The sequence below is a fragment of the Octopus bimaculoides genome, chromosome 26 (genome assembly GCF_046866305.1).
Source record: "Octopus bimaculoides isolate indiv1 chromosome 26, ASM4686630v1, whole genome shotgun sequence".
Classification (NCBI taxonomy): Eukaryota; Metazoa; Mollusca; class Cephalopoda; order Octopoda; family Octopodidae; genus Octopus; species Octopus bimaculoides.
In genome coordinates, this window is record NC_142953.1 from 22,050,739 (window position 1) to 22,076,606 (window position 25,868).

At 34.9% G+C, this 25,868-nt stretch overlaps 1 protein-coding gene across 12 annotated transcripts in view; it reads right to left on the bottom strand.

Moving 5' to 3' along the window:
* LOC106871364 (protein kinase C iota type) overlaps positions 1–25,868 on the bottom strand; it is a 234,465-nt gene that overhangs the window by 21,614 nt on the left and 186,983 nt on the right. For 7 of the 12 annotated variants that reach the window (XM_089342950.1, XM_089342949.1, XM_089342954.1 and 4 more), the window contains one exon: positions 15,660–15,752. The exons of 4 other annotated variants lie outside the window; for them this stretch is intronic. In XM_089342950.1, the coding sequence (XP_089199076.1) occupies positions 15,660–15,752 (93 nt within the window). Of the gene's footprint in view, positions 1–6,365; positions 7,849–15,659; positions 15,753–25,868 lie in introns of those variants that run through there. One more of the 12 variants, XM_089342951.1, reaches the window with a different exon arrangement.

The window sequence follows — 25,868 nt, forward strand, 5'->3', positions numbered from 1 at the left end:
ACATTGGATTCTGAAAGTTCCCAGATGTTATACAATAACACTTGCACACATTATACATATACATGTGTGTGTGTGTGTATAAACACATACTTGCACACATGCACACTAATATACACTTAGATACACACATATATATGTATTCAAATGACCAATATTGTGACAATGACAAACAAATTTTATGTAAATTATCTGAATATATTAAGTATTTACACCACTGGCTCTAAATCTTTTTGACTTCTTGACACACTGGAGATGAAATAAATATAAATTGCTGATACACTTTAGACTGAAAAGATCCTATATTATTGGTATATTTTGCATGGAATGGAAAACTATGCTTTAAAGTTTGAAATTTAGCAAAATATATAGAAAACAATACATGGCCAGTTTCTGTTCAACAATATTTCTTTGTTTTCCTCTGAAGATGAGTGGGTCACCCGAAATATAAAGGATTAATTAATTCTTTCTTTTTGACTGAAAGAAGCTCTCCACCTTTATTTTCATTTTGCTTACCTTGTTTTATTTACCATTATTGAAATTCACTTTTTTAAGAAGCTCAAGAAATAGAATGCATTTTCTGAAACCTTGAATTATATGTTTAAAACTTTGAAGTGCAGCTAGGTACCAAAGTGCACCTGAGTGTACACCTATAAATACCTAGGTACCACACTAACACACACAGTTTGAAAGGTGTTATTTACATACAATTTCTTGTATTTTCAGAGATGAAGGTGAAAAGAACAGTTACAGCAACCGTACCCCATCTCTCTCTCTCTCTCTCTCTCTCTCTCAAGAATAGTTACTAAGGTAACAGGTGAAAGCAGTTTAACCCTTTTGTTATATTTTTGTTGAATTACACTGTCTTTGTGTCACTTAATTTTGAAATTAATGAAGAATTTAGTAAAATAACTTTGCCGTTATTAAGCTGGTGTTTGGAACATAAACATGAAATTTTGATGGAAGGTTTTAATTTACATCATTTTAACCCTTTTGTTACCATATTTCTGTAGAATTACACTGCCTTTGTTTCAATTACGTTTTGAAAAAAATAAAGAATCTAATAATAAAATAATTTTTCCATTATTAAAGTGAGTGTTTTAAAAAAATTAAAACAAAATTTCAATGATACTTTTTAGATCATTTTGAGTCTTTTGTTAGAATATTCCTTTTCAAATATGCCTCCTCTGTTTCAATTAATTGTAAAAATAATGAAGAATTTTGTAAAATAACTCATTACCAAAGTGGCTGTTTGAAACATTAATATTAAATTTCAGAGGAAGCTTTAATTTAGATCACTTTAAAACAGGAAGGTTTGCATCATAGAACCTGTGGAAGTGGTCTCAAGTGGGTTGGCATCAAAATGGCTAAGCAATGTTTGGGACTGCCGAATGCTTACCATGGTACCCTCACACTACCATGATACTACAACACACTACGGACCTAAGCAACAATAATTACTGCAAGCTAATGAGAGAAGCTGACTTTGGCTAAACAACAAGTCACATGAAACAAAGAATGGCATGGCATTGATCAAAATCTTTCATTGTACCATTTTATTATTTAATATACTTTACAAAATAAAAATTTATTACACAACAGAGACATCATATCAACAGAAAGCAACAAATAATATCTGAAAAGTGTTATCAGTTTGTCTCATGGCTCCAGCGGACAAAATGGAAAAAGTGTTGCCTTGGAGAATGGCAAAGATGGTGTGCTGGAACAGTGACTCTAACTTGCAGGGCTTCCCCCTTGTGGATAGCCATCTCCACCCCAAAAGTAGTGAGCAGGGATGCAATCAAGGGGCCGATGATGCTGGAGGTTTCTACTGCCACAGGCTTGACATCAAACCTGTCACAGAACAGCCAGTACTTTAACAATTTACCCTTCTCAGCTTGACAAGCAGCAGAACCTGAGCTGGCAGCTAAACACACCAAGTTGCCATTGGAGAAGGTGGCATCCCAGATGAGAGGCCTACCATCAGGCCTTTTACCATCCCTTCAGTTGAAAGAGTTGCTAGCTTCATGTTGTCATGATGAGATTAAAAAAAAAACACACTAGAAAACCTAAAAAGCATCTGTGTGGCAAATAGTTTCCTTCCCAACCACATGGTCCTGGGTTCAGTTCCACTCCATGGCACCTTGGGCAAATGTCTTCAACTATAGCCTCAGGCTAACCAAAGCTTTGTGAATGGATTCAGTAGATGGAAACTGAAAGAAGCCTGTCGTGTATGTATGTGTATGTGTGTGTGTGTGTGTGTGCGTGTGAGCTTATTCCCTACCACTGCTTGACAACTGGTGTTGGTTTGTTTATGTCTGTAACTTAGTTTGGCAAAATAATCTGATAAAATAAATATGACGCTCTAAAGGAAAAAATAAGTCCTGGGGGTCAATTCATTTAACTAAAACACTTCAAGGCCGTGCTCCAGCTTGAGCTGGGAAGGGAAAACCTGTGGTGTCTTGGCCATGCAAGAATCCTAAATCTAGGTTAAGCCATCCATCACAACATTATATTGATTGACTGATCAGGCTCTGCTACTCTGACTATAGAAAAGACTACATCTAGATTTGTTTACTGATATTTGACTGTGGCCAGCTGGAGCGACACTTTCAGTCAAAGAAATCTCATATATATATATATATATATACACACACACACATACACACACAATGGGCTTCTTTCAGTTTCCATCTACCAAATCCACTCACAAGGCTTCAGTCAGGCTGAGGCTATAGTAGAAGACACTTGCCCAAGGTGCCACGCAGTGAGACTGATCCCAGAACCATGTGGTTGGGAAATAAGCTTCTTACCACACAGTTACACCTGTGCCTATATATATATATATATATATATATATATTTAATTATATATATTTCTTCTATCTTAATGAATAAAAATTCTTTGGATAGGATAAATGGGTTAATAGAAACCAATGTAGCAAAGAACACAAAATAACTTTGGTGTAGTTCCTGTTTTTAAGGCAGGAACTCCTTGAAATTTTGGGTATTTGAGTATATTTAAAAATTTAAGGAATGGAGAAAACGCATGTTATAATTGCATACTTTATTCCTACATATGTTTCAAAGGATTACAACCTATGTGATCACACAGGTTGTAATCCTTTGAAACATGTAGGAATAAAGTATGCAATTATAACATGCATTTTCTCCATTCCTTAAATTTTTATATATATATATGTGTGTGTGTGTGTGTGTGTGTGTGTGTGTGTGTATATGATGGGCTTCTTTCAGTTTCTGTCTACCAAATCCACTCACAAGGCTTTGGTTGATCCAAGGCTACAGCAGAAGACGCTTGCCCAAGGTTCCACAGTGGGACTGAACCCAGGACCATGTGGTTGGGAAGCAAGTTTCTTACCAGAAAGCAAGTTTCTTACCAGAAGCAAGTTTCTTACCACACAGCCACGCCTCTGCCATATTTTTAACAACACCGTTTTTTCAATTCCATCCAACCTGTAGACAGAGCTTTGCATATTGCATACACAAACTATTTTTCATTAATTCGTTGGGATTTGTTTCTTCTTTCTTCTGTCTAGCTTCAACAAATGAAGAAACCGTGACAATAGAAGCTAGCAGCTACTTCATCCAAGCATCAGTAAGTGAGATAAAACAATGATAAAAGAAGATGATATGCAAAAACATATCAACATCTTTATCTTATCTTCTATCTGTTACTTGCTTCAGTCATTGGATAGCGGCCATCCTGGAGCACAGCCTTGAAGGGTTTTAGTTGAATAAATTGAACCCAGGACTTATTTTTACCCTTTAAAGTCTCGTACTTATTCTATCAGTTTCTTTTGCCAAACTGCTAAGTTACAGAGGCATAAACAAACCTACACCAGTTGTCAAGCAGTGGTAAGGAATAAACACAAACTCACATACATACATACATACACGACAGGCTTCTTTCAGTTTCCATCTACCAAATCCACTCACAAAGCTTTGGTTGGCTTGAGGCTACAGTTGAAAACATTTACCCAGAGTGCCATGGAGTGGAACTGAAACCATGACCATGTGGTTGAGAAGGAAACTACTTGCCACACAGCCGTACCTGCTCTTATACAGACTTCTGTTTTTAATACGGATGCTTTTTAGGTTTTCTGGGGGGGGGGGTTCTTTTTTTTTTTTTTTGCTAGCCATGATAACATGAAGAAGCCATGACGATGAACTAGCAACTCTTTCAGCCAAACAGAAAGTGAGATTTTAAAAAAATACATATATATATATAAAAATATACAGAAACCTACAAACATTTATTTAGACAAACATAGGGCTTTCACACCCACCACCACCATCACCACCGCCACAACAACAAAGAACTGTTTATTACATATGAATACAATATCTGTGACAACAACCACGACTATCACCGCTTCACACTTCACAGCAACTAACCCACGTCACCAGCTATCACCACTACCACCACCACCACCACACTGTACTTAACCACATAAGTGACATGACATGTGCTTCTGTTTCCACTGAAATCAAGATGGTGTTTGTCACTGTCCCCTGTGTGTATTACAACAGCTAAAAATATTCTTCAATGGCATGCAAGACGGTAGACCTGTGGCCTTTGCAGACGACAGCATCAGATGGAATTACTTCTGGCCTGTAGCCTATTTGTCTACAATTTCTAAATCAGGATTTTAATTAATTATTCTAACAAAATGATAATAATAATAATAATCCAATCTATTCTAGGCACAAGGCCTGAAATTTGGGGAGAGGGGATTGAGTGATTACATCGACCCCAGTACATAACTGGCACTTATTTCATCAACCCTGAAAGGATGAAAGGCAAAGTCAACCTCTGCGGAATTTGAACTCAGAACGTAAGGACAGACGAAATGCCGTTAAGCATTTCATCCAGCGTGCTAATGATTCTGCCAGCTCGCCACCTTAATAATAATGATAATAATAATAATAAAAATGATGGTTTCAAAGTTTGGCACAGAGCCAGCAGTTTTGTGGGAGGGGCCAAGTTGATTAAATTGACCCCGAATTGATACTTATTTTATTGACTCCCAACAGGACGAAAGGCAGAGTCAACCTTGGCAGAATAAATAATAATAACTCTTCCTACTCAAGGCACAAGGCCTGAAATTTCAGAGTAGGGGGCCAGTCAACTATATCGACCCCAGAACTTGACTGGTGCTTAATTTATCGACCCAGAAAAAATGAAAGGCAAAGTTGACTCCAGTGGAATTTGAACTCAGAACATAGCGGCAGACAAAATACCGCTAAGCATTTCACCCGGTGTGCTAATGTTTTTGCCAGCTCGCTCCCTTCATAATAATAATAGTAATAGTCCTTTCTATTACAGGCACAAGGCCTGGATTCTAGGGGAGGGGGGGGGGGGGGCAGTCGATTACATCGACCCCAGTACTTGACTGGTACTTAATTTATCAACCCAAAAAGGATGAAAGGCAGTCAACCTCGGTGGAATTTGAACTCAGAACGTAGAGATGAAGAAAATACAGTTAAGCATTTTGCCTAGCGTGCTAACAATTCTGCCAGCCTGTCACTTTAATTATAATAATAATAATCCTTTCTAACATAGGCACAAGGCCTAAAATTGGGGGGAGGGGACTAGTCGATTACATCGACCCCAGTGCGTCACTGGTACTTAATTCATTGACCTTGAAAGGATGAAAGGTAAAGTCAACCTCGGCAGATTTTTAACTCAAAACATAGCGGCAGATGAAATACCACTAAGCATTTCGCCCAGCGTGCCAACGATTCTGCCAGCTCACCGCTTTAGTAAATAATAATAATAAAAAGTATGGCAATTAATTAATTAATTAAAGAAAATAATGATTGATTAGAAATGAATGGCTATGATTTATATAAGTTTTTATTCATTTTATTTTTTTACATTCAGCATCATTTAAAACCTCTGAATGTGTAATAATACAATTGTGATCATATTTAAATGTTTATGCAAAATCTTTTATTAGTTGAATATGGCTAAAGGTGTCATTGATGTGAAATATCATAGCAGCCTTACATTAGAAAAACTTAGACACAAACACATACATGCAGGCATGCACATACACACACACACACAACCTGTTGTAGGCTTGTCGACATTGTACTTGTTTTTTTTTTTGTAAACACAGAGAAAAATAACACCATTGCCACCCCAGCCACCACCACCAATAATAATACTGTTACTATCACCACCACCACCACTAATACTCCTATTATCAATACCACAACACCACCATTACTACTACCATCACCCCTGCCCTCGCTCTCACCACCACAACTACCACCATCAGCATCATCATCACCAGACGTCGCCCCCACCCCCACCCCACCCCACTACTGCAGTTTGTCTTACAAGTATCTGACAGTGACATCTGTTCGTTCATTTCAAGGCCTTCCTTTCATTACTTGTTATAAAGAAACGATTGTTTTTACAAATTGTTTTTAGAAATGTTTTCCGTTTTTTTCTTTCGTTTTGTTTTAAAGAAAAACCTTATAATTTAAGACCTTACTAGCATAAAAAAACGTAGGTTTTTTGTTTTTTTTAGTTTATTGTTACATCAGTTTTTCTTTTCCATGTTAGCATGCGTTAGACAAATATGTCATAGAAGCATTGTTTTATAAACAGATGCTTTCCCTGTCACTCACCCTCACCCGTTTTGCAAGTAATGGATCTCTTATTTAGTTTGATAGATTTTTTGAAATTCTATAATACACAAGTTGATGTACAAAGCAGTAACAAAAAATACACAAACTTAGGACCACTTTAAAAATGTTTGAGAGATTTGAACCAGTAAAAGCTTTTCACTGCAGAAAAATATTCTCACTTAAAACGGTATCATAACGCCATGGCCAGCTCAGAGTGCCCCCTCTTGGATTGATGGATGCATTTTAAACTCAATACTTCTCTTCAGCTGCAGACACCAAAGGAGACAACTTTGAGCTGACTAGAAGGCTTGGTTTCCTTTATCGTAAATCAATAAGTACTATTCGCTGGGAGTGCAGATTGGCTGCCAGGTCAGAATGTATACATGAGAAGATGTGTGAAGAATTGCACAATCAGTGACATTTACTGATTTGTGATAAAAGAAGCAAAGCTTTCTAGTGAGCTCGTAGTTGTCTGTCTTGGTATCTGGTGCTGAAAAGAACTAACAAGTTCAAAATACATCCATCAGTTTACTACAAGGAGCTCTTAGTTGAGTATGGTGTTTTAACAACTTTTGTCTTAGCACATTGAAGAAAAGTTATGTTGCTACACGAGTGTTCTCCCCTGTAGCTGCAGGCACATTGTGTTGCATTGAGAGGGGAGAAAACTCATACAGTGACATAATTCACCGTCAGCGTGCTAAAGGTTAAGTAAAGAAATTTTCTTCAATGATAAACTGCAGGGAAAAGCCTTTGCTTGTTCAAATATCTCTCAAACATATTTGAACTGGTCTTAAGTTTCTGCTTTAAAGACAACTGAACTAAGATTTAACAATAAATACAGTTTGATATTTTGTAAATATGGTGTTTCTATGCAGACAGATATACAAAGTGGACATGAAAGTGAACAACAAAGTTTATGAGACCAGTGGAAGTTTTTAACCATCATCGATGCCTTCGTGAATTTACCGTTAGACCACAAATCCAAAAGTTAACACTTTTATACATCTACACAAAAAGTCTGTGATGGGTTTTGTGTCTTGGGAATTGGTACAAGTGTTCTGCGAGTGAATATAAACACACATTTGAAGAATACACAAGAAATAAGACAAATGGATACCTTTGTAGTGTTTAAAGCTGCAATAGCACCAATCATAGCATGGATAATTGCAATAGAGACAGGAAGACGGTAATTCTAGCAAATAGAGACGGAGAGAAAAATGTTGAGCTCAGCAACTGGAATTCAGTGAGTTAAGTTAAGCATTATAAGGTGTGCAGTTGCATTATTTTGGTGCACAGCAAAGGAACAGGGTTAAGATAAAGAAAAATGAAAGACAAAAGCATGGGAGGAGGAAGATTTTGAAGTGAAATCAGGTAAAGTAAAACTTCCTTGTATCTTGGGAGGGTCAATACAACACTAATACTAAAGACATGCACTGGTTCTATTTCACTTCGTTATTTTACTAACTAACAACTGAATAGTGGAAAAGACTCTTATCAATCACAAATGACCATGGGATTGCAGTTAGAAAGTTCTCCTCTGAGGCACAAGTCTCAGAGAAGTTGTTTATGGAAGACCAGTGGTCATCCATGCATGCCAGCCTCCTTTCTTCATACAACTGATGTTATCCAGCTTGGCACAAGTGACATCGCAACTCATTTCTACAGCTGAGTGAACTCATTTCTACAGCTGAGTGAACTCATTTCTACAGCTGAGTGTCTTGCTCAAAAGCACAACACGCAGCCTGGTTTGAGAATCAAACTCACAACCTCATGATTGTGAGCCTGATGCTCTAACCACTGAGACATGCATCTTCCACAACTGAATAATTAGTTGGTAACACTAAAGAAGTGGTAGTGAACCAGTGTATGTGTCAATTTTTATAGACATAATGACCCTCCCTAGACACAAGGTAAAGTAACACTTTTCTGGTTTCACTTGAATCAGGAATATTGAACGGGGGTCGAGTTTGATATGGAGTTTGATGTTGAGTTTGGAGTAGAACTTGGGGTAAATTTTTTGTATTATGTGGTATGTGATATGATATGAAGTTGTAGGAAATTGTGAGGTGCAGTGAAGTAAAGCATGGTCTGGTCTGGTGTCAAATGAAGTGGAGTATGGACTGTAATGTACCCTAGTGTATAAATATTGTATGGGCTTAGCGAAGTCTGCTCCATTGTGATATAGAGTGGAATGAGTGTGGTATAGCCTACAGCAGGGGTTCCCAACCCTTTTATCTAAATAAGTTTTTCCACAATCCCCTTTTAATATGCTTATCCTTATATGTGTGTGTGTGTGTGTATATATATATATATATATATATATATATATATATATATATATATATATATATACTATAAAAAGAGACAAATCCTCTCAAGAAAAATTAAATCTGGAGAGTCTACTAGAATCGATGCAAGCGCTAATATATGATTAATAAAAATCTGTAAATGTACAACCATCCAGATCTCTGAGTACCTTATTATTTTTTTTAATATATATGTGTGTGTGTGTGTGTGTGTGTGTGTAGTGGAAATATATAGTCAGTACAAGGTGTTGATGTGGCTGCATGTATATTATTACAAGAGTTCATATAGAGATGAAGAATAAATTCAAGACCTGTACATAAAAATATATTTTATTTACTGGTCGCTGATGATACATAATCAAAATGTAGAATCTAGTTGAAGGAAGTAATCTATGCAAGAAGGTTCAGAGATAGAAAATGTAGAAATAACAGCTAAGTGGTGGCATTCAGTCATGTGGCTCAGAGAAATAGACAGACAAAACAATGACATGAATGGCTCTAAGTCTAATCGACTAAGAAGCGAAGAGCTGGGTTAGCAAGCTGTTTTTATTAATGGAACGCTAGACATTCTAGAAACTTCCAAGGGAAATGCTAAGCTTCTTGAATAATTAAGAATCACATCTCATGACACAGATGCTTTGGGAAACTTAGAAAAGGGAGGTTACTCTATAATCTTTCTTGCTACCGCTACATATATATACATACATATATATATGTATATGTATATATATATATATATATATATATATATATATATATATATATGAAATTTTGAATTCAGTTCATGGACCCCAGGTTGGGAACTACTGGTCTACAGTGGTTCTCAACCGTTTTTTACCTATGGTCCCCTGTAATTCCTAATCTAATCTACTGGACCCTTATACCCTTTCAATGTTTTAAAAATGCTATTATATCTATATTATTAAATATTATTTGGAATTGTATAAAAAAAAAAATTAAAATATTTTGTGTACTATACAAGTAAAACCAATTTACTGCAGAGAAATTTTGATACTTTTATAATTAAATATTTGGACAACAGCATGGAATTTCGTCAGTGAACAGGTCACGGTCTCAAAGCGAAGAAAATATTTTGGCAAATTAAATTTAAATGTTGAAGTGAATCCAACAGTTTCTGTGTGTTTTTAAATGGCTTATAAACATCTTCCACACTGCAATTGTTTTTGTTTCAGCACACGATCTCAGATCAGGTCACTTGCTATGCAAGTACATCTCCGTAAATATTTGGAATTGAATAAAAAAGATATTGATAAAATATTTATGTGTCTTGTAGAAGCACAGCCAATTTATTCTAGATAAGCTTTAATAACAAAATCTTATATGGACCTTACAGCTCCATATAAGATCACTGGTCAATAGCATAGTATGGGTAGAGTGAAACGTGGTGTGTTATGATGTGGTATGGAGTGGGAATGTAGTGCAAAAAATATAGCAGTGTGTGCTGGAGTGAGGCTTGGTCTGTTGTGATGGAATGAGGGAGTGTTGAGTGCAGTATGGAGAAGAGTGGAGTGTGGAGTTAGAGTGCAACTGATGTGTAGCAGTGTATGGGGTACAACAAAGTCTGATCTGCTGTTGTTGCAGTATAGGATGTAGTGTGGAGTGTAATCCTCTTTACTGCATGAAGTGAAGTGATACAGAAAGGTGCTGACACCCAGCAGATCGAAACAATGTCAAGTTATGAAGAGGGGTGCAGTGTTTTTGAAGAGTGACCCATGTGTTAGAGTACACAGCAGCTCTTATGATCAAATCAAGCCCCTCTCCCCCAGTTTATTCATTTTGTTAACCCACAGAGAGCCAAGGTGGCTCTGGTAGGATTTGAGCTCAAAATGTGATGAAGTGTAACTAGGTAGTGATTCTCAACCTTTTTTTAACATCCAAGTCAGATCCAAAACCTGAATATATATATATATATATATATATATATATATACCAGAGTAAGCACATAAATGTGAAACAAGGTGGGGAAAAATAGTACTCAAATACCAGAGGTAGAGTAATATACTTTATTATTTATTAAAGCTGCAAAAACATCACGAAATATCACAAAACCTGCTACTCAGAGCTTCATGTTCCGATTCGTTGGTGGATATCCCATTCGTCGATTGGAAATAACTGTCTGACGAACAGGAACGTGAAACTCTGAGTAGCAGGTTTTGTGATATTGTGTAATGTTTTTGCAATTTTGATAATAAAGTATAAATATATTTTGAGTAGAGGTCCTGTTTAAGTGAAGGACTAATTCAAGCTCAAGTCATGCTTGAGTGAAATAATTCAATAAACAAATAAAAACAATTTGCTCAAAGACCGAAGACCCACACTGGAGTGAATGCATAAATTAGGCTTACATTTCAGAAAAGGAATATGATGGCGCATACTTGAGAGAAGACATAAGGCCTATGTTTTGGTAATGAACTAAGATCCACCCATAGGATAAGGTATAAGACTGTACTTGAGTGAAAGCATTAGGGTCATAATTAAGGGAAAACATTGAGCCAACCCCTGAGTGAACACAAAAGGCACTCGGTTGAGTAAGAGCCAAAAGCCCACACTATAATTAAAGGACAAGGCCCATATTATTATACTGTAAAACTACAGGACCCATGTTATATTATAAAAGCACAAGGTTCATGTTATGAGAGGCACAAGGGCACACTTGGTTGAAATTATGATGTCATACATTTGAGTGAAATAAGACAAGCTGCAGGAATTGTTCCTTGTTATTTTCAAGATGATTTACTGGTATATCTTTAACAAAACAGGATATCAACAAGACAAGGGCCTTTGGGAAATGGCAGGGGTGACCAGTGAAGGTTTGCTATTTTCTACATAAACATAGGAACACACACACTCACTCGTGTATCTAAAATTTTTGTGTGTGTACATATAAAAATGCTCATTTTTATATTGAGTTATAATAAAAGCATAAAACTGAAGAATTACTCAATTCTTTTTATAGGGTACATATCTATTCTTCTTTTTCAAGAGGAGTCAACAGTAACTTCGAAGTTTTGGCATGCTCACTTTCATCAGACTGGCCAAAACTTCAATATCATCGTTATACCTCTTCTTGTAAAGGTTATTTATTTATATATATATATATATATATATATATATATATATATATATACGTATATATATATATATATATATATATATATATATATATATATATATATATATTAAAGGTGTGAATTGTAATGATCTTTCGGATGTTGATTGATGGGGAATTATCCATGAATTTTCTGTTTGTTATGTTTTGGAAAATTTTCCGTTTATCGTGTTTTTTGTTAAATTTTTGAAATATATATATATATTTTATTTGTGGGTTATTAAAGGCTACAAATGGTTTCATGTAAAGAGGAATCTCTTATCAATTTTCAAGCCCGCTACATGTGAACATTGGTACTTGTCTCCAAGATGCAGACGTAGAAAGAATATTTATCTACCAATGCAGTATTGAGCTCTCATTCTCACTGTTCAATATTAGCATATATTATTCTTATTATTATTATTCTTATATCTATAGGTTTTAGCCAACATAATAATACAGTGTAATGTCTATATACACACACACACACAAAAAAAAACATACAGAAGGAAAGAAAGAAAATAACTGAAAATGAATAAAAACAAAACAAAAAATACACTAAAATACATTAAAGTAAAGTTTTTATCAAGTTTGTTATATGCTTTGGTCATAGATGGAAGGGCAGGGCATGATCTGAGGCTCTGTAAGTTATGCTTCGCTGGTTCCATCTGAAGAATTCTTTTCATCTTGTTCTTTATAAAAATAATTTTTCTTACACACACACACACAGATCAATATGCAACAGAGACAGCATACACACACTGATACAACCACACTCACTGTGCACAACAAAAATACTGAATGAGAGTCTAAGCAGTCACTAGCTCTGCTAAAAACAGCAGCTGAAAATCACTCCAATTACTCTGTCAAATGTAATGTTTGCTTATTCTCTTCGATCTGGATTATCAAAGATGTGATTGTATATTTTTAGAATGACATTGTAGGGTAGGTGTGAGAAGTTGGATCTGGTCAGTATTAACATAAACCTGGTAGAATATCTGGGCCAGATGGGGCTGGATGTGACCAGGTTAAATGCTAAAAGGTTAAACCAGGAATGACACATCATTGGACAAAGTTGTGACAGGTTTAGGAAACAATGGAATTGTCATAGTTGGAATGTCTTAATTAGGGATGATCTAGAGCTAAGCAACAACACCAACCACTAGCTGACAGTTTCTCATAATTAAGGGCCTGTGATGAGTGAAATAAGAGTTGAGGGTAGAGGATCTCAAATATAAGAAAAGAAGACATTTTATATCTTAGAGATAATTCATAACCTCTCTATGGCTATTTTAAAATGGAGACCGCATGTTTCATGTCCTTAAGATTGGATTGGATTGCCCATGCAGGACAAAGACCTCAGCATGCTCTCTCCACCAACCACAGTCTGATGTGGAGGCCATGAATTTGAGCTTGAGATCCTACTGGTGTGATGAGCCAACTCTGCCACACTGGTTCAACATGGTTTGGCAGAGAGGTGCAAATTTTTTTTGTTTTTTATATTCATACCCAGGAATAGTTAAATCGATTATATCAACCCAGTGCTCAACTGGTACTTATCGACCCTGAAAGAATGAAAGGCAAAGCTGACCTCATTGGAATTTGAACTCAGAACATATGGATGCACAAGATACTGCTAAGCATTGCACCCAACATACAAATGGTTCCGCCAGTTCAGTGCCTTAAAATTAAGTTGGATAATATCGCAACCAGATTGAAATCAAAACAGCCATGAGCAAAACACCAATTGAAAGGCAAATATCAACACAAAGCGACATGCTTAATGCTTTGAAAACAAAGGTTGTCTGAGAGAGCTAGACTAAAAAGTTCGCTTTCTATAAATTCCTTTGGCTGTCTCTATATACTTTGAAACCACAAAGAGACTGAAGAATTCAACAACAACAACACATCTCAGTTGAACTGAGCAAGAACTAAATAAGCAACTCATTCCAATGTCCCCAGCAGACAAAATGCATGAAAAAGTAGGTTAAAAAGGGTTAGAAATAAGGGTTAAAACAAAACAACAGCTGATAAAATAGCCATGTGGATATGACACTTCAAACTGAAACAATTCATACAAATATCAATATTTGCTCACCTAGCAAACCCACACACAGTAAACTAAAACACGAGCCAGCTATGAAGAAACACTTTAGTTGCAAGACATGCAATACACACATATTTCCAGAAGATTCCAATTCATGTTAAAACCAATGTAATGACTCCTTCCTTTAACACATGAGAAGTGAAACAAGTTTGTGTCATGCTGCACACTGTTCTTTGTGTTTCTTGGACAAAAATGGTTTATTCTGAGTGCCACACTTCATCCAAGCTGAGGGAGAAACGGGTGCCAGATCCTCCAAGGAAAATGTTACTGTTGATGTAAAGGTGATTTAGTTCTCATCACCATTTAATGTCCGTTTCCCATACTGGCAGGAGTTGAATGGTTTTGATGGAATCTGGCAGGCTGGGGAGCTGCACCAGACTCCATTTGTCTGTTTTGGCATGGTGTCTATAGCTGGATGCCCTCCCTAACATCTACACTATTTTAAAAAAAAGGGGAACATGTACTATTCCTACATGTTTCTGGGAGACATTTAGTTAACTCCCAATATAGCAGATTTAACTGAGAGGTACAATATTCTAAAGTACCAATTCCAGGGATTTTTTGAAGACATTTACTTAACTCTCATCAAACTCCTAAAGGGAAAAATTCAACTAGGGGATGCAATGTTTTAAAACAGGGAACAAGCACCAGTTCCATGGGTTTCTTGAAGATTTCCAATATGTCAGATTTAATGAGGTGGGAGGGTATTTGCTTGTCATTTATTTAATGTTAGGGAAAATTGGATCACAGAGTGATATGACCAGCCCTTGTAGCTTACAAAAGAGGTTTGTAAATTAGCGCAAAGCCATTTTGCAATATATTTGCACACATCTAACTCTTAACATCCTCCCGTTGAAAATTTTATTACAGAATAAAAGTGAATGATAAAGGAAGGTACTAGAGATTTTCCCCTCACTTTAGAATGCCTCACCTATCTATAAAATGAATGCAAACAATGTTAGTATGATTGTTGCGATGACAAAAACCCTGTCCTCTAATGAACATAACAAAAATGAATGTAAACAAGGTTAGTCCAATTCTTGTTATATCCTGTGTTTTAGGACTGCCTGGCTGATACAGATCTACACAGCACTGGATTGTACAGAAGTTTAATAGCTCAACAACCTCCTCTGCTATAGAGGAAAATACAATATGCTTTGGCAAAGAATTCTTTGGCTTTCCTCATCCTAAACAACCAACTTGAAAACAAGTTCATTTTCCTTAATGCACCCAAAAATTACATAGTCATACAGATTCAGCAAACACACACAGTTGCAGAAGTGATTAATGAGTTAGCAATTAGTTAAATGCATTCCCAAAAACAACAAAATTGCTAAATTAGCAATCAAATAATTGATCTTTGATAGATTCTCAGCTCAAGAGAAGATATAACAATAAAAACAAAACAGAAAAACAATCCAAACCAATCAATCAATCAATGAAGATCAAGCAACAAACACACAAATTAACAATTCACTCACATTTCACACTTTTTCCTCTCATTAAACTTCGGTCCTTAATAACGTAACTTTGCTGCGGAGTTCGGTACCTCCACCTGTTGGTCTCAATCAATTCTTCAAGGAAAAGCACCGAATATTTTTCGTTTTGTTCCAAAAACAAAGGAAGGGGTCCAAGAGGGTTTTAGGAATGGTTGGTTTGTTTTGTTTTTTTTGTTTTTTCAGGGAAAGAAAAGAGATTAAAAACGTTTCATTTATTTATTTAGGATTTGTTTCTTTCTTTTTTTTTTTTCTAATCTTTCAAATAAAATTCTGAACAGACAAAAATAAGAAAACAGTAAAACAAAAGAAATAACAACAACAATAATAATAATAATAATAAAAAAAACACAGCAACACAATAAAAATTAAATTGAAATTTGAAAATGGAAATAAGATAATTCTGTTTTCTGAGAGAATTATTTTTAACTATTTTGATTCTGTTCTATATAACAGTAATATGCAATAAATAAATGCAAGCATATGTATGTATATATATATTGTATGCATGTATATATGTGTGCGTGTGTATGTATGCATGTACATATGAATGTGTGTATCTGTGTGTGTGTGTGCATATATGTGCATAGTAATGAAGTCAAACCAAGTAATGATATTTTGAATGCATTTAATATGCATGTTTCAGAACATTGTGCAATAGATAAGAGAGATTCATCTCTTACACAAGGTTTTCCTCAGTTAAGATGCTTCAAAATATGAATGAATTGATGGAATTCACCCTTTATATATATTCGGGGCAGTTTAAGTTGCCTTCAAGATGAGGAGAGGACATAACCAGAAAGGGTAGAATGCCTAAAGAGAGGGAAAAGGAAGAGGGGGAGGGAAGAGGAAAGGGTCAACCAAATGAATAAATAAATAAATAAATGTGCCAATGAAAAGGTGATTGAATACTACACTCTGTCACTGGTTTGCCTTCCCCAGTTTTCTTATCATTTTACGTTTCTACTTTTCTTTCTACCCCCTCCCCCCATCAACCTATCCTGTATATACCACCAGGATTCCCTACTTTCAATGTTGTCTACTCAGGTTCCTTCTATCTCCACCAACAACCCTGCTTCCACAAACAATCTCTTTTCCTCTCCTTTCTCTCACTATTCCATTTCCCTCTCTTTAGATATACCACCCCTTCTGATCGCATCCTCTCATCTAGTAGGTGACTTAAACTGCCCTGATCATATGTGAAGGGCAAATTCCATCGACTGGTTCATATTTTGAAACATCTTATCTGAGGAAGATATTGTGTAAGAGATGAAAGTCCCTTTTATCTATTGCAGAATGATCTGAAATGTGCATATTAAATGCATTCAAAATATCATTACTTGGTTTGACTCCACTATGCAACTCTATGACTGTACAAGCTAGACAATACTAACTCCATCTGTACAGATACTACTAAAACTTACAGATACTATTAAGATTCCATCTGTACAGATACTATTAAGACTGGTTTGTTCTGTTTGACCTGGGTTGTAAATTCTTGTAACTTGCATCACTTGTAAGCACATGAAATATATATGGACAGATATACATCTGAGCATATGTACAGGTATGCATGTGTACATGAACATGTGAATATAGGTATTTGTATATGTCTAGGTGTGTGTGTGTGTGTGTGTGTGTGTGTGTGTGTGTGTGTGTGTATATAATTTAAATAAGCAGAAAATGGAGAAAACTATTGATCAACAAAGAAATTGACCAACATCGGTTAATTATTTTGATTCCAGATAAACTTTCGTTTATTCAGTTATTACCTGTACCCTATGAGCATAGTGTGCTTGCATTCCCAGACCCAGGGTTAACATAGGTAAATGATACTAGTAGTAAGAACAGATATTCTTATTCCAACCTCTAACTCTGCTTATATATATATATATATATATATATATATATATATATATATATATATATATATGTATTGATATGCTTACACAAACATATAGATAATCTGCATTAATATATTTGAAAAGAAACAAATAAAATAGATACAAATAAATGATAACAATAATAAACAACGAAAACAATGTGGAAATTAAGATTGAGCAAAAAAAATCTAACTTTCATATTTCATCCTTGACTGTAATATTTCTTCAGACACACAATTATTTCAAATTTTTGCCACAAAGGCAGCTTGGGGGAAGGTGGGGATGTGTAGATTACATCGACTCCAGTGTTCAACTGGTACTTATTTTATTGACCCCCCGAAGGGATGAAAGGCAAAGTCGACCTTGGTGGAATTTGAACTCAGAATGTAGCAACGGGAGAAATACCACGAAGCATTTCGTCCAGTGTGTTAACGATTCTGCCAGCTCACCACTTTCTGACACACATTAATAATTAATATTACAGTTTCTTATCCTTATTTAATGAGGGCATTAAAAAAAAAAAACAACTTGAATTGAGGGGAGTCTTAAGGAAAATTCAGATGGTTTTGTCTTTGTCTGACAAAAAAAAAAAAAAAAAAAAAGGTGGTCCATTTTTTAAAAAAAATTACACAGAAATGAGGAAGTAACTTTGAAGAGAAAATGCAAAAACAAAAAAGAAAAAAATACCATTACACGGAACGTAAAATTAGAGCAGGATCAAACCCTTTAACGATTAGATTATTTAGTCAAATGTAAAGCTTATTAATTCCTGTTTTGAATTAATTATGCATTACCTCATAGCTTTGAGATTTCAATGATGTGATTGAATACTTTTAAAATGACACTGTAGGGTAGGTATGAAAGGCCAGATTTGGCCAGTTTGAAGATAAAACAGGTAAAATATTTGGGCTGGTTGCAGCCAGTTTCAATGCTAAAGGTTTCAATAACAATTAAGATGGCTTATATACTGAGTGATACATTAACACAGGATTGTGCCATTGAAGAAATTGGTAAAAAGGGGCTACAAACAGGCACGAGTATTTGCTACCTAAGATTAGAAATCTTCAAAACAGATACGTAAATTCTATGCACCTTCTTCCTTCACCCCTTTACTGTGGAAATCAGATTTATCCATTCAAAATTGCATCAACCTAAACCACAAAAAGTAGTTTTATATATGAATCTATCTTTTGTCGAGAAATGTCGTGTTGGAAATTATTTTTTTACTGAGATATGTCAAGTTTATTGAAACAACAGGACTTGCAGAAAATACCAATTCTATTTTATAGTAGATATTTGGGGGAGCAAGTGGTCAAAATGTAGTGGTGGTCATGGAAAGAAAGTGAGGTAAATGAATATAAGGGCTAGATTTAGGCTGGGATGTGTGTGTGTGTGTGGTTAATGTGGTCAGTAAGTCAAGAGGGATGAGTGACAGTGCACCAATAGAGTCCTCTAGCAGACGATACAAGGGAGATAGTCATTTCTTGGTAATATTTGGTGGGATTAGAAGTTCGAAGTTGAAATTAACCCTTTAACTACAAAATTAAATTTCATGGTTATTCCAGTAGTGATGTTTACCCTTTAGCATTTAAATAAGCCAAGCGCAGGAGTAGCTGTGTGGTAAGTAGCTTGCTTACGAACCACATGGTTCTGGGTTCAGTCCCACTGCGTGGCACCTTGGGCAAGTGTCTTCCACTATAGCCTCAGGCCAACCAAAGCCTTGTGAGTGGATTTGGTAGACGGAAACTGAAAGAAGCCCATCGTATATATGTGTGTGTATATATATATATATATATATATATATATATATATATATATATAATATATATATGTATGTATGTATGTGTGTGTATAGGTTTGTGTCTGTGTGTGTGTCCCCAACGTCACTTGACAACCGATGCTGGTGTGTTTACGTCCCCGTAACTTAGCGGTTCAGCAAAAGAGACCGATAGAATAAGTACTAGGCTTACAAAGAACAAGTCCTGGGGTCGATTTGCTCAACTAAAGGCGGCGCTCCAGCATGGGTGCAGTAAAATGACTGAAACAAGTAAAAGAGTATCCTACTTGCTTTATGTTCAAACAGGCCAGATCTGGCCTCTTACACTTATGCTACAATGCCGTTCTAAAAATAATTACATCATTGAAATCTTGAGGCAACAGGATAATGCATGAATGAATAAATAAGCATTCCACATCACAAACATAATCTGAATGCTAAAGAGTTACACAACAATTAGATCTGACTTTTCCCATCTTAATAATTACTTCAAACTACTGCATGTATTTAAAAAATTTAATTAAAACCATAATCTGAAACCTTCATTTAGAAATGGCCTCTACTAATTTCAATTAACACCTCAAGGAAATTTCCAATAACAGTAATGCATTGCCTGGTAGCATTCTCTAAGAGTTTTGATTCCAGCCATAAGTCTTGGGGATGTGTGTTGTATGTGAAAATAAGGATGGTAGTAGACAAATTATATCACAAAAACTATTGGGTGTTGGGCTGTTTAGGAGAATTCTATAGAATAGTAATGCCATTAAAAGGAATATTATTACTGGTAACTGCAGTGAACTAGTTTTGATAATAAATGCATAAGGATTTCTTGAAGTAAATTTTAAAGGGCCTTCTCTTCTTCAGAATTTGGAGGAATTTAAAAAGAAAAAGTTGGGGGGGGGGGGGCAACAAGAATAGCTGAAGGAAAAAATAGTAAACAAAACTAGAAATTGTATAAATATGTGAGAATTATTTAGCTGGCTGAAATATGTGTATATGATATATACATATATACATTATATTAAAATATATATATATTACATATTACAATATACATATATATATCCCTCTATGTATCACACTTTATACATAGTGTCGGTAGATAGGCCAGTTGCTATGAACGTGGTATCGAAATTATTGTCTCCATCTGATATGTTTTTAACATGGCAAATCCATGAGAGATGTTATCATAAGACAAATACCACAATAACTGGTCTATTGGCACTCTGTGAATACATTAAATATGATACATAGAGGACTGTTTTAATTTAAATATCAATTGTTCACACCAGATATCATATATATATATATATATATATATTGGGTTGGTGCATAATTATTGCAGCATTTTTTCAACAAATTTTATTCAACAAAAACAATAACAACATGTAACAAAAACATCTTTAAATGATTATTCCGGAGCATATTCACCATCTACTTCAATTACTGCTTCCCATTTGCTTGGCAGATGATCAAACCGCCATTTAAAGATGTTTCTGTTAAATGTTATTGTTTTTGTTGAATAAAATTTGTTGAAAAAAAAACGCAATAATTATGCACCAACCTTATATATATATATATATATACACACATATATATATATATATAACATGTATGTATGTATTGTAATTCCAAAAAGCGCAACAAATATTATAACTGGAAACATAATATGCAAGAGAGCAAAATTTAAATTTGAAAACTCAGAAATAGAAATATCAGAGAATTATATTATAATTAAATGAAAGATAAATTGGAAACAAGTGGTGGCGGAGTAAAATACAATTTTAAAACAATCAAAATATTTAGTTTGAATAAAATATAAAAAATATATATTAGATTTTATCTCACAAAGATGGAAAGAATAAAAATATTTTAAAAATTAAGATTGGGGGCAGAAGGTGTGTGAGAAGGTGGAATAAATCATTAGTAATTAAGAAAAGAAAGCATTATGAAGTAAGGTGAAGTGGTAAGTGTGGTTGGTGGTAGGTGAGTGATTTGAAAGTATCAAAGCTATTTTGACCATCATCAGCAATAATCAAGTTTAAAACATGCAGTTTTGATCAAAAAAGTGTGAGGTGCACCAAATAAGGATCAGGCAAAAATTTATGTTAGCATACATCATGTCTTAGTGCTCATGTGTGTGTATATTTATGTGAAAGTGTGTATGCATATACATATATAAATGTGCTTGCATGTGTGTGTATATATATATGTATATATATGTTGTATTTGCATGTGTGTATATATATATATATATATGTTGTATTTGCATGTGTGTATATATATATATATATGTTGTATTTGCATGTGTGTATATACGAGGTGGTATCAAAAAGTTCCCAGACTAGTTCTGTAGAATGCCAACAGATGGCAGCACATGGTTGCGTGCATAGTGAGAGCTAGCAGTGACCCTTATGAGACAGTGTGCTGAGTGATATCACTGTGTTTAGTTTGCAAGTTGTGAAATTTATAATTTTTGTGATCACATGTATGCTGTCGTCTGTGATTTTGTCATGGACAGGAACAAAAAGCCAAAGTGAAATTTTGAGTTAAACTTGGGAATTCTGCTACAGAGACATTGAACATGCTTCAGTAAACTTATGACAATGAGGCAATGGGTCATATGTAATGTTTCAAGTGGCATGGGTTCTTCAAAAGTGGAAGAATGTCCCTGGAAGACGATGAGCAATCTGGAAGACCTCCCATGAGTGTCAGCCCTGGAAATGTGGTATTGTGTATTGAGAATTCATCCCCCAGGGCCAAACCATCAATTGAAAGTTCTCCTGTGATGTTTTGAAGTGTTTGAAGGAGGACATTCGGAGAAAGCAACGGGATCTGTGCAGTGCAAATAATTGGATTCTTCACAACGACAAGGTACTTCTTTATCAGTGAGCTCTCCTCGTTTGTGAGTTTCTCACCAAAAACAACAAGGTATCATTTCCACACCCGACGCATTCCCCAGATTTAGCACATGCGGACTTCTATCTCTTTCCCCAAAAGGAAAATGCAGCTCAAAGGTGGCCGTCTTAACACTGCTGTCGAGATCCAGAGTGAATTGCAGAAGGTCGCAATTTTGGAAAGCGATTTCCATGCCAGATCCCAACAATGGCAGGAATGCTGGAACTGGTGTATTTCTGTGCAAGGTGACTATTTCGAAGGATATGATGTTAAGATTTAAGGTAAATAAGTTGTTTTTTATTAAACGTAACTAGTCCTGGAACTTTTTGATACCATCTCAGTGTGTGTGTGCATACATTTGTGTTAGTATATGTGTGTGTGTGCATACATTTGTGTTAGTATATGTGTGTGTGTGCATACATTTGTGTTAGTATATGTGTGTGTGTTTGTGTAGGTATATATGTGTGTGTGTTTGTGTAGGTATATATATGTGTGTGTGTTTGTGTAGGTATATATGTGTGTGTGTTTGTGTAGGTATATATATGTGTGTGTGTATTGTATATATATGTATGTGTGTGTATGAAATGTTATGTATGTTTGTAGGTGTGTTTATGTGTGTACATATGCCATTGTCTTGTTATTCAAATTTATTTTTTCAATTTTCGTAAAAAGTTTTAAACTGTTAGGAAAAAAAAATGTCGCTGCATAAAAATGAAAGCAAGTGTACAACAGACCCGTGTGTGAATATATTTTTATAAAACAAAATAATTAAAATAATAATAATAAGTAATAATAATAATAATAATAAATAATAATAATAATAATAATAAATGTATTACAAGCTAAAGTTTTTTTTATTTTAGATATTTTTCATTTTTTTTAAAAATAATTTTTGTTACATTATCAGTGAAATAAAATCACCTGTGAGTAGATCAATGATTACAAGACAAAATATTTTAGTATTTATGAATCTTCATCGTTTTATGTCCATTTTTTACCCAACCTTGCAAGATAAAAACCTGACAACCATCATTATAAGTCTCTCTAGGTTATATTTAATGATTGCATTTATGATTTTTGCACTAGAATGTAAATGTTTTATTCCAAGCGAACATGTCCAGATCAACTTGACAATAAAGTCGAGATTATTACACTTGAATTTAGAGAATAAAAAATTAAATGCAAAAAAAAAAAAAGGTGTAAGCATGGCTGTGTGGTTAGGAAATTTGCTTTCCGACCCCATGGTTCTGGGTTTAGTCCCACAGTGTGATAGCTTAACTGAGTGTCTTCTACTAAAGCCCTGGGCTGACCAAAGCCTTGCGAGTGGATTTGGGAGACAGAAGCTGACAAGTGACCGTCTAAGCAATATTTGGATCTACCTGTCATACTTGTTCGACACCCTGGATGTGAATTCTGTGTTTGAATTTATTGCTATCTGATTATTTGATGGAGTTAACCAATACATTACTTACATTTGACGGATATTTGTCCTCATCTTGTTTGTTGTTAACACAACGCTTCGGCTGATATACCCTCCAACCTTCTTCAGGTGTCTTGGGGAAATTTTGAACCTGGGTTCTCATTCCTAAGGTATTTTTTAATGTTATTATTATTATTATTATTATTATTATTATTCAGGTCACTGCTTGGAATCAAACTCGGAATCTTGGGGTTAGTAGCCCATGCTCTTAACCACAGTTAACTTGGAGTTAACCAAGTTCTTATTTATCACTGAATGCTTTCAAGATATCTGCCTGGGCTTATTAATCCCCTTTACCACTTGTTATACATGTGTGTGTGTGGGTGTGTATGCACATGCGTGTGCACATGTGTGCATGCATGATTGTAACTCTCCACCACTTTGACAACTGTTGTAGGCTTGTCTACGTCCCCATAACTTAGCAGATCAGCAAAAAACTGAAAAGATAGAATCAGTACCAGGCTTAAAAAAGAAAAATTTGCTCAACTCAACTAAAAACCCTTGAAGGTAGTGCTCCAGCATGGCCATATTTCAATGGCTGAATGAGTTGAAGGTAGATGAGAAAGATTTTCATGTTTATTCACAGCTTGATTTAATAATTTTTCTGTCAGGTTCCATTCCTATTACTCTGCCAAATATATTTATTCTCATTGCTTTTAATTAATCCTGCATTATGTCACAGCTTTGAGATTTCTATGATGTGATTGTTTTTATATTTAGAATGACATTGTAAGGTAGGTGTGAGAGGTCGAATCTGGCTGGTCTGAACATAAAACAGGTAGAATATCTGGGTTGGATACGACTGGGTTAAACACATGTATCTGACATAACTATGAAGCTTAAAATTTTTAAGGCAGAGAATTAGAATTTATGATATCCATGTCTTTCCTACATGGCTTTAGCAAGATTTAATGATGTGACATGTCAAATGGCAATCAAACCAAAGTTGAAACCCTGATTCTTATTAAGCATCTGAAACCCTTTGACATTCGGATTATTCTGTGTCAAATGTAAAGATTATTTATTCATATTGTTTGGAATTAATCATGCTTTATCCTCGTAGCTTTGAGATTTTGATGTTGTGATTGTTTATCTGTTAGAACAACATTGTAGAGAAGGTGTGAGAGGCCAGATCTGCTCTGTTGGAACGAACATAAGACATGTTTTTAGAATGACACTTTAGGATAAGAGTGAATGACCAGATATGACTGGTTTGAACAAAAAACATGTTTTTAGAATGACATTGTAGGGTAGGTATAAGGGATCAGATATGGCTGGTTTGAACATAAAACATGTAAAAATAGTTGGGCCTGATATATAGCCAGTATAAAAGCTAATGGGTTAAAGTGATTAAAAAAACTAATAAACGTTTGTATGAACAAAAGATGCTCTACCACGTATTGTTAATCTTGTGGGCCATAAATAAAGACACCTCACATATCAAACCATTATTCGATTCCTATTAAACTTGATAACCTCTCATAAATTTCCATCAATATTTACTGAGGTCTGCGAAACCATCCTGGTTAAAAGCTGTCTTCAGTTTTATGATGTTGGGAGATACATTTTCACTAATTTCCAATTTACTGAAATTAGCAATATCATGGTGGTAATTTCATAAAATGCCACCCTTTATATGTGATATATTTTGAAGCAGGTAATGAATGCTTGAAGAACTCCATCAATAATCACTGCAATACAACGTCCTGCATCCATTAATTTTACCTTGGTTCATCTCATACATACATTTATGATAACCAACAGACAGGAAATAAATTAGAATTTTTCTAGAAAACAAAAAAAAAAAAACCAATTTGGAAGAAGCCAAGGACTGTTTCTTAATCTTTTTATTACCATATTTCTGTTGAAATATTCTGCCTTTGTTTTTAAGTCTTTCAAAAATTTGCATAACATTTTTTTTTTAAACATATGTAAGTGAATAATGTCATGTAACAATATAATTCTTCATTCCTTATCTGATTACCGTTATTCTCTGTGATTAATGTATCAAACTTATCGTTTAAGAATTACAGTTTGTACCTGTTACTTGATCTAACACACCTGAATTACTCTTCAATGGTTAATTTGTTAGTCAGGTTCATTGCATGGAGCATGTGTATGTGTGTCTATGTATATATATATATATATATGTGAGA